Source organism: Alligator mississippiensis, chromosome 13 (assembly GCF_030867095.1).
Source record: "Alligator mississippiensis isolate rAllMis1 chromosome 13, rAllMis1, whole genome shotgun sequence".
NCBI lineage: Eukaryota > Metazoa > Chordata > Crocodylia > Alligatoridae > Alligator > Alligator mississippiensis.
In genome coordinates this window covers 15,734,406-15,744,982 of record NC_081836.1, presented here as the reverse complement: position 1 = coordinate 15,744,982, position 10,577 = coordinate 15,734,406, and the positions used below count along the sequence as shown (strand labels likewise).

The 10,577-nt window shown below is 49.9% G+C and overlaps 1 protein-coding gene across 4 annotated transcripts in view; it reads left to right on the top strand.

The window, feature by feature from the left end:
* MEGF6 (multiple EGF like domains 6) overlaps positions 1-6,654 on the top strand; it is a 317,639-nt gene extending 310,985 nt beyond the window's left edge. For all 4 annotated transcript variants that reach the window (XM_019493982.2, XM_059716481.1, XM_014605793.3 and 1 more), the window contains 5 exons: positions 1,076-1,204; positions 1,965-2,093; positions 2,561-2,692; positions 3,128-3,175; positions 5,338-6,654. In XM_019493982.2, the coding sequence (XP_019349527.2) occupies positions 1,076-1,204; positions 1,965-2,093; positions 2,561-2,692; positions 3,128-3,175; positions 5,338-5,399 (500 nt within the window). In that variant the 3' untranslated portion in view covers positions 5,400-6,654. The remainder of the gene's footprint in view (positions 1-1,075; positions 1,205-1,964; positions 2,094-2,560; positions 2,693-3,127; positions 3,176-5,337) is intronic.
* The last annotated feature ends 3,923 nt before the right edge of the window (positions 6,655-10,577 follow it).

Genomic DNA, 10,577 nt, shown 5'->3' with positions numbered 1-10,577 from the left:
TGCAGAAGCAGGGGTCCAGGCAGACCTGTGCCTTCCCCTCTACTGTTCCTGCCACCTGGCCCACCCCCTAGCCAACCTCCAACTCTGCCCATGTCTCTGCAGCTTTTAAAGAACACTCATCAGCTGCCTTCCATTTGTGCCAACTGGCCAGGGTTCAGGGCATCCCTGCGCCACCCCTGAACTCCCAACCTCTGGGACACAGAAGCAGGGGTTCAGACAGCACTGTCTTCGCCCCCTGCATATCACCTGTCTGAGCTGACCACCTCTCCATCCCCATGCCAAAAGAGCATGGGTGCACAGTTAAATGCAAGCAAGGTCTGACAGGCATGAATGCATGCACACATGTGCACACATTCCCCCCCTGGTGTCCACACCTAGACAAATAAACACAGTGTCTGCTAGTAAAATACATGCACAGTGCACCCTAGACCCTACCCCTCACATACACAGTGTTTGTGTGCCTAACCCGCTAGCCAATGTCTGCCCTGACAGCACCCCAACACTCCTCCCACTTCAGCGTACGTACTTCCCCCCACCCATGCATACAGCTGTGTCACCCACACTGTAGGCCATGGCCCCCACACCACGCACACACACATACAGCGTCTGCAGCCTAGCCCACACCGCTCCCTACACCCTACACCCACCCACCCACCCACCCACCCACACACACACACACACACACACACTCTCTCTTTCTCCCTCTCTCTCATGTTCGCCCCCTGCTTACAGTGTGTGTGTGTGTGTGTGTGTGTGTGTGCATATATGTGCATGCATGCACAGATGTCTCTGAAGGGAGTATCGGGGGGGGGGTGGAGGAAGGAGAGACGAGGTCAGAGCTAAGGCAGAGTGAAAGCTTGCACACCATAACCATTGGTGCAATAAATATAAAAAGACAGGGTCTCAAGCCCACCTTGCAGCCCAGTGCTGGACTTCTAACTGCCCAGGTCCAATGCCTTTTCTTCTTTCCCACAGCTGACAGGAGGGTTAATGGAAGGGGCCTTCTCTGGGTGCAACTGCACTATTGCTTGCTGTGGCTCCTAATCCACTTTCCCATGGGTTTCTTCTTCCCCAGGTTGCCCACCAGGTTTCCATGGTCTCAGCTGCCAGGAGCTGTGTGACTGTCACAATGGAGCTACGTGTGATCCAGTGACTGGGCGGTGCCTGTGTCCTGCTGGCTTCTATGGTACCCGCTGCCAAACAGGTATGGCACATTCCCTGCTCTCACTCATGGTAACATCAATGTGTGACATCCGTAGTGCTGGCCAGGGGACGTACTTCCAGCTCCTGCTGGTCTCTCTGTGCTGTGCTGCTTTGAGAACCACTGTCTGAAAAGTAGGCACATTGAGTTGTTTCATGGTGCTCTGTGACTAAGCTGTGCATCTGCTCAGCCCTTACCAGCTGCCAATCCACTGGGCTACCCAGTATTCAAGTAGCCCACAACTGTGGCCCAGGAAAGGGTGTCACAAGCACTGGCACCCTGAATCCTGAGGGCTAGTTACCTGCTTCACTTGCCAGCTGGCCTTCAGAGCAATTCGAGAGCTGTTTTCAGCTCTTTGGCACCAGCTGAAGTTTAGACAAGTGGCACCAAAAATAATAGACCTGAATCAAGCAGTTAGTTCTGTGTTTCCCCTCCTTGTGCTATTCTGAATCACAAACTGCACCTCACAGCCATCATCTCCAAGGGAGCACAGAGGGTCAGTCCTGTTTCCCCTCCCCGCCAGCCAACCCTTCCACCACTTGAAGCCAACTTTTCCTGCACCTGTTGGCAGCTGAGTCCTGCTCTGCATTTGCTATGGATTTCATCGAAGGGGAGCTGTGCTCTGAATAGCCCTAGCTGTCCCAGCAGCATGTCTGACAGCATCCCACCTTTCTGTTGACATGGTCACTAGCAGGAAGCACAGGGCTTGGCATCCTTGGCACAACTCTCTGCTGCTCTTGACCCACTTCTTTTATGACTGCAGGTTGTGAGGCAGGGAAATATGGGGAGGGATGCCAGAGAACATGCGACTGTGAAGGCAGTGTGCCATGCGATCCAGCCACTGGGCGCTGCCTGTGTCCTCCTGGAAAAACTGGGCCCAAATGTGACTTGGGTGAGTGACAACCTGGATGGGGTTGGCGTGGTCATTCCCCATGGCTTGGGCTTGCAGGGTCAGCATTACAATGACAGTTGTGGGGGTGCAGGTGCTCTCGTGTGGTGCAGCACTGCTTAGTGCTAAACTCCCATGCTGTCTGCTGTTAGAAAACACATGTCTCCCTCTGCTAGTTGGCATTTGGAGTCAGGGAGCCACATCCAAGACAGGCATGGGAGGGGGAAGGATGGGTGCTGAAGTGCTCTCATAGCCTCTGGGGCAAGCTCTGTACATTGGTGTTCAGATTGGGAGCAGCTGCTGTGGTCCTTGTACCGAGAGATTTTTTTTTAAAAAGGGCTTCAAGCTTGCAGGGTCTCTTTTCATGTTCATGTCCTGCCTGTCCAGTAGCAATGCGTAAAGCCCCATGAATGTGCTGAAACAATCTGAGCTCCTGCAAAGACTCTTAACAGCCTTTTTTGCTGCCCTAGACTGTCGCACAAATAAGTATGGCCCAGACTGCACCATGACCTGTGACTGTGCCACATTCAACTCTCACTGCAGAGCCCAGAATGGCCAATGCCTTTGTATGAATGGGTACATAGGCCCCACCTGCCGAGAAGGTAACTGACTGCTGAAAAAAAAGATGGGGCTAAGATGGGACTGGTGGGGAGTAGTGCTCTTGATGTAGAGCAGTAAATGCCTACACAGACACACTGCCTCAGTCATATTGTCTGGGTGCTGGACTCAGCATCTCTCTCTTGGCATTTGCAGAACTGACACCATTTACCAAATGTACTAATGTAGAGACACAGGCTAGTATAGGCAGTCCCTGAGGTCTCCCAAGCTGTTACCACCCTCACTGTGCCTAATGGTGGGGCATTTCACTGCAGAAAGGGTTAGTGTGTCTAAAGGGCCAGTGGCTATTAGTGAAAACAAGCCTCTGTATTAAGTTTCTCCCAAGTCTGACTCAGCCTCAGGGGACAAAGTCAGCACAAAACTAACACCATGATACTGCTGTAGAATAAAGAGTGTCCTCCTCGGGGGGTTTTTTTCAGGTGGCCCCCCTCGTCTTCCAGCTGGTCAGCGCTCAGACGCGGAGTCAGGTCAGTAATGTTTCTTCCCTGGAGCTTTGAACTAATGCTAATCCACTTCTTATCACAACTGAGGCACCTGGGTCCTGCAGGCCCACGGAGTCTGAGTGGAATTTAAGCCCCAACTCATTGCAGAGATCTAGGCAGTAGACAAGGCCTTTTATGCTTTATGCTCATTGCTTTAATGAAAGTGTAACAGCCCGCACACCCAGCTCAGAAGCCACCAACCCAACTTTTAGGGCAGATACCAAAGGCGCAGCCACAACCAGATCCTAATGCACAATGCCAACCTGAAGAGCAGAGACCAAAGCCAACCAAGTCAGCCAACTCTAGGCAGCTAAGTGAGCCTGCTCACAGCTGCCTTTTCTCGGTGCCTCTTGATGCTTCCACAGTAGCAAAGCTGCAGGAGGAGGTGCGGAGAATCTGCTGTGCCCATATCAGAGGCAGTAAGCTATTCTGTAGCCAGCCACTGACAACACTAGCCAAGGGTGGGGGAATTCAAACAACCCCCCAGACCCAAGCCAAGCCCCAGGTCAGCAGCCTACCAGGAGTTCTGCTCTTTTCTGATCCTTGAATCTTTCTGCCCCCTTACACAATGGCCACTTTCAAGAGGAAGGGAAGGCAGCAGCCCAACAGCTAGGGGCTGGGGTTTCACTCTGCTGCGGGAGAGATCCCGGGGTTAGAGGAGCACTTTGACTGTGTCCATTGAAGACGTACCTCAGCTGGGAGCTTGCCCTGCCTTCAGGGCAGGTGCCCCATCTTCTTCATGCAGAAGGCAGGGCATATAGCACCTTAGAGAGGCACAAGCTTCCAAATGCTTCCACATTAAAACGGTCTTGGCTAAGAACAGCCACGGGGAGTGACAAAGGCAAACTTTGAACCCATGACTCTAGTATAAAGGAACAAGCAAAACAATCCCTAGACCAGAAGCAGAATCTGTTGCCTGAAGCTTCTCTTCCGGACACCTTGAAGTTTCATCTCTTCACTGCACCAAGTGTCAAATGGACATGGAGAACAGGAGGGCCAAACTTTGCCCTGCTTCCCTCGTGGCTTAGGGGTTTGGTTGCTTAATTTCCATGCTATCAGGAATCAGTTATTGCTGAATGGAGGGGGCAGGGATTTGGTGCCCAGCACTGCCACTCTTCTTAAAACAGAGAATGCAGGGCTTCCTTGTGATGTGGGACAGGGAAAGGACTCAACAGCTCCCCTGTACAGAGGGTCTTGGAGGTTTCCCAGGCCTGATGCACCCTCAGGCAGTGAAGAGGGTACAGAACCTGTCTCCGTGGCACGGACACCAGCCCCAGTGCTCTTACCAGAGACTGCGATGATGCATGTCCTAATGCTGCTGTATTCCTTCCCGCAGGGGCCTTGACACTGAAATTAAGTCACTTTATGAACCATTTTTCCCCCGTGGAACCTGAGAAGTTTGAAGGAATCAGCCCTCGTACACATGCAAATGCCACTTGAACTATTCAGAAATTAACAGGATGTAATCCCACTGCTCATCCCCCTATCCCATCCCTGGGCATTGGCTGCTACTTAATTTGGGCGGCACCTAAATTTTTTTTTTCTTTTCTGGACTTCGCTTTAAGGCAAGAGTATCTGGCTGCATGGGCTGGATGAGTGGAGTGGGACCAGTGTGCAAACTGGAGGAGGCCAAGGGACCCCCCCTTCTTCTCCCCAGCATCCAGCAGGTGGCATGGATCCCAGAGCAGCACAAAGGGCACCCACATGAGGCACAGTTCAACTGGGGCCAGTGTGCTACATGTGGCATCTGCTCTGGGACATACACCCAGTATGGGACCCCCATTGCATATGGCATGAGTCCCAGATCAGCTGGAGCCACTGCTGGATCAGGTATGCTGGGGGAGGGAGAAGGTAATCCATAGGCCTGATATGGCACACAGGTCAGTCTTGCGTTGTGCTCTGGGCAGATCTGATCCAGCCCGTGGGTGTATTTTTGACACTGCTGTTGAGCTGTACAGTTCTTTGGCCAGCAAGGGGCAGCACTTTGCCACACCTAACTTCTGTACCTCCATTCTTGCTGAACACAACTAGCATTCACTTTTATCTTATCTGTCCTCGAGCTGGCTACTGCCCATCCAAGTTCATCACGTATGTTAACCAGTACTTTCAGGTTTGAAGATGTGATGTTGTTCTTTCTTGCCTTCTAGGGGTTCCCCATAGAACATCATACCATTCCCTCCATGGCATGTTGCAGCGTGTGCATCATTAGGCTACATTGCCAAAAGCCATAAGGAAAATCATCACAGAGGAGTGAGTCACAAGTTGGCTAAGTGAGCCACTAGCCCATGTTGAAGACTTTCTTACCAGTTAACATTTAACTACAGAGTATTTTACAACAGAATTATGGATCTGTTACTTTTAAAAAGCAAGCTTGAAGATGTCTGTCCCTACCACGTGCAACTTAAATCTTTGCTACAAGAAGGGAACACATCTTTAAAAAAAGCCTGTAAAAAAAACTCACAGGGCTGGAAACAGATGAAACAGAGTTTTCATCTTTGGTAGCACACAATGCTCACAGACTTCTGGACACAATTTGTTATATTTTATGATGTCCAAGCTGCAGCAGTGCAGACACAGTTGCTTAATCCACTTGGCTAGAGGACTCCTGTGGCTCTTCTTGTAATTGTTTTTATATTATTGTTTACCTGCTATTATAGTCAATAATACATATTTATGTAAAGATATTTATGGGAAGATGTACAAATATGACTTCATGCTTGATAGCTAACCTGCCCTTGCTCTCTGGTGGCCAAACAGAGCATGGAGAAGATGTACTTTACCACTTGAGTTCTGGACTTACAATCATTTTTTCCACTTTAATTTACTGTTGGCCACTGGAATATGGCCACTGTTACACATGGGCCTATACTAAATAAATGCAACATTAGTCATAACACTTGCTAGTGAATTGTGGCTCGTACTGCAATTCACACTCGCAGGTGAGGGGTCCTTCAAGGGCTGTGTGAACTGCAAGTTAAACTCCTGAGCCCTGTCTTGTGTGCAACTGCTGCTCTTGGCATCACAGGTTTCCAAGAGACACTATCTTGTTTGTGAGTATGAACCTGTAACAGTGGGTTGTACTAGCTGAGCAAGAGAGAGATTCATTGTTATATCTTCTTTTATCAAATGAGCAAATCATCATCCAATATATAACCTGGTCTAGATGCACTGCTAAACCCTGATCGCATTTAAAAAGGCAATCAAAAGTTTACAGAAGGCAATTTTGCATTCTAAGCCACTGCACAAATTTACTACCGTACATTGTCCCTCTTGACTCCTTGGCACGAGAAAATTACATTTTAGGAGCGAAATTAACTCTGATGCTTATTTGATGAAGAATGTATATAATTCCTATGTGTACTCATGGAAATTGATGGGTTCCTAGTGCACAATGTGGCAGTATTATGTCAGAAATACCACAAAGTGGTATCTGGCCTGGATTCTAATAAAAATTGAAGGGAAAATGGCTACTTTTTTCAATACATTCAGGGTATCCATGTGGCAAGGAACGAGTTGCATGTCTGAGCTGAATGTACCAGGAGTACCTAAAAAGCAATCCTCAATCTTTTGCTATGCAGCACATTTTACATCATGTCTACCAAGCCACAGTTCATATCGACCGAACCCTGAGTGGGTTCAATCAGCCTATGCCCCAAATGCACTCTCCTGTGGGAATTTCAGGCAGAAACAAATCAAGGCATATTCCTGAACAGCATGACTGCATCCATGTATTGCCTCTTCATCCTGCTTTCATGCAGGGAACAGCCATGCTGTAAACTCACCCCGCATCACTTCCCTGGGGAGACAGGCCCCATGGCAAGGGGACAATTCTAGATCCTGTTGCAACGCAGAGCATGATGGGTGCTGAGGTCTGCAGAGTGCTATCCTGGCACTGGAGTTCTCCAAGAGATACCATGGTCCATCTTGGGCTAGAGGTCAGAAAGACCAAGATGCCTTCTGCACTACTAGAAGAACCACCCAGGTACTTACTAGTCACATGCCCTGGCAGCAGCCTGCTGTCCATTAAAATACAAGCCCACCCACCAGTAGCTGGAAAACCTGGGGAGCTCTTCTCTCAAGTGCCATTTGCTATGATCCCCTTCCTCTTTAAATCCACCAGTGTATCTTGCTGGCTGCTCCCTGGGGCTGGAATGCTGTCTGCCATTTCTGGCTGAAAGAATGAGCGAAGGGCTACACATTTATTACATAGAATCATAGAAACTTAGGACTGGAAGGGACTTCAGGAGGTCACATCTAGTCCAACCCACTGCTCAAAGCAGGACCATCCCCAACTGGCTCAATCCAGCCAAGGCTTTGTTGAGCTGGGCCTTAAACCTGCAAGGATGGAGATTCCACCACGTCTCTAGGTAACCCCTTCCAGTGCTTCACCCTCCTAGTGAGAACATATTTCCTAATATCCAACCTAAACTTCTCTTGCTGCAACTTAAGACAGTTGCTCCTTCTTCTGTTATCTGTTACCATTGAAAACAGTCTAGCTTGCTCTTTGGACCCCCTTCATGTAGTCGAAGGCTGCTATTAAATCCCCCCCTCAGTCTTCTCTGCTGCAGACTAAATATGCTCAGTTCCCTCAGCCTCTTCTCAGAAGTTGTCTGTCCCAGCCCCCGAACCATTTTTGTTGCCCTCTGCTGGACTCTCTAACTTGTCCATATGTTTTCTGTACTGGGGGGGGGGGAGGAGGGGTGTCCCAAAACTGGGCACAGTACTCCAGATGTGGCCTCACCAGTGCACAATAGAGGGGAATAATTACTTCTCTTGATCTGCTGGCAATACTCCTACTAATGCAGCCCAGTATGCTGTTAGACTTCTTGGCAACAAGAGCACACTGCTGGCTCATATTCAGCTTTTTGTCTACTGTAACCCGTGCCCTTTTCTGCAAAGCTGCCGCCCAGCCAGTCAGCCCCAGCCTGTACTGGTGCGTGGGATTGTCCCATCCTAAGTGCAGGACTTTGCACTTGTCCTTGTTGAACCCCATGAGATTCCTTTTGGCCCAATCCTCCAATATGTCTAGGTCACACCGAATCCTAGCCCTACCCTCCAACGTATCTACTACTCCCCCTGCCCCTTGGTGTCATCTGTGACCTTGTTGAAGGTGCTCTCCATGCCATCTTCCAGATCATTAATGAGGATCCTGAACAAAAACTTGTAAAACTGAGAATTTAAAGAACAAGAAAGGAGTCAACGCGAGACTAAAGCGTTGTTGCTATAAGAGCTGAGCAGCAGCTGGAGGCTTATTCTAGCTCTCAGCCACCTGGAGCAAAGCTCGCTTCCCAAAGCCTAGGCTGCCACCTAGTGGTGCCATTAGCTGAAGGACCGCGAGTAACCGGGTGAACACGGCAGCCCCCTTCTGTTGATAGACAATTATTTCCTTTCGAAGCACCGCACAAACATGAATAAATTCACCTGCCAATGCATTAGTAACAACCCCACCTTGCAGGTGGATACATAAAGGCTCAGGACGTTGGAGTGACTTACCGCAGGTCACGCAGCGCATGGGTCACAGGTGAGACAGTGAAGCTCTGTCTCCTTCCCTCCTTGCTCTTGAATTGCAGGCGTGCCCTGCCCCAGTGTGTCTGTTAGTCAGACACTGGTTTGTATCCATGAAAGGGCAGAGAGCATAAGTGCGAGTCAGCTGTGTTCCTGAGTTGGTCTGCTCCAGAGACGTATGATGTGTACAGCTTGTAGTGCACCCTGCTACGTGCCACACCTTACAAATGTCCTTGCAATACTCTTTCCCATCATGATACACCACAATTTCCAGTGAGGAGGCAGCAAGACAATTAACCTGGCAGGCCTTCCATGGGGAAGACAATCTTCCTTGTATTTCCCCCACACTGCAATCCTGGGCTTTCATGAAAAGAGCTGTAGCAACAGGCATGGGGGCAAAGTACTCACAGAGCCTGCCTAGGTAGGAGCAACGTAGGTGCCCCCTGCTAATGTACCAGCTGGAGGCTAGATCCTTCAGCACCTGAACAGCACCAAGTCAGGTTTTGCTTCAGCTGCCTGGTTGCAGGGGTAAGCAAGTGCCACTGCCAGATGTGGCAGGTGGTAGACAGGTGCCAGCAGGCAGGCAGCTGCCCACACCAACCTGCCCAGCAGTAAGCAATACCAGTCCCTCACCAAGAGCTGGAGAGATGGTAACCCTCGAAGCCAATGCTAACCTTTCAGTTTGCCAGTCGGCTTCCCCCTCCTCCCACCCCATTCGTACTGAGCACTTCTTTCTCTACGAGATGCAAGGGCCCTTACCTTGCGAGCCTGCCACTGGAAGTCCAGCCCCATCCTGGCACCTCTACCCGGCATCCCCCAGAGCAAGCCTCGTGCCAGCTGAGACCAACTGAAGAGACAAACCTGCAAAGCATCTTTTACAGCAGGGACAAACAGTGAGGGTGACCGACCAGTGCATTTTTAAGCAGCTTCAAAGAGTTTCAACACGCGTTCCTCCTGGGGGAACCATTTATTTCACAACTCAGAAGCAGCAGCACAAATCAGGGGAGTCTCAGTCCCTGTGCAGACTGCTAATCTCAGGTGTCCCCTTAGCCCTGCACCATAGTCCCTTGAGTTGGCAAAGTCTCATACAACTCTCTAGGTGCATCCTTGTATCATGTCAGTCAGGCTTCCTGCTGCATTGATTCAATGACAAAGAACCAGCAAAATTGCCTCGCTGCTCGTAACGGTGTTTTTGGCTGAACTATTCAATACATACATTACATCATACCACACACAGAATGGCAGGTCAGTGATAACTACAGGCCTACTGTGCTGGAACCACTGGTCAGAGCTGCCCACTTCATTTAATAACAAAGCAGGCAGCCCAGATGCAGTTTGCCTCTCTGCTCCACATGCACAGGCTCATTTCCACCCAGTCAGCCAACCTGAGCAGCGGGACATAACAGTATCTCTCAGTACAGACTCCCAAGCCAGTTAGGACATGACACTTTATGTTGGCTGTAGCAGCCCTCAAGCCAGCAAGCTGCTCCCAGCTCAGCATGAAGGTCGGAGTGCTTCCCACCACACATCCAACTGAAATTAAGAAAAATAACATTTGGGGAGAACACAGGATTGGGAGCCACGGATCCTGAACCCTGACCCCATCCCACAAGCAGGGGTGATGCAGAGCTGGGATCCCAGGATTTTTTCCATCGCGAAGCTTTGACAGCTGCACACAACCCACTTGCTCAAGAGGACAGAGGAGAGGAGAGGCAGCTGACTTGCACAGTATGAACCGTGTTGAGCAGGATGCTCACTGCTCCCTTTATAATTCAGCATGTGCCATTATATGAACCTGTTGCACGAGGCATTTGTTTTGAAAGATTCCAGCTCTCAAAGCTTTTCCTTGGGTAAAAGGGAAGGAGGGTATTCACAACCTCCT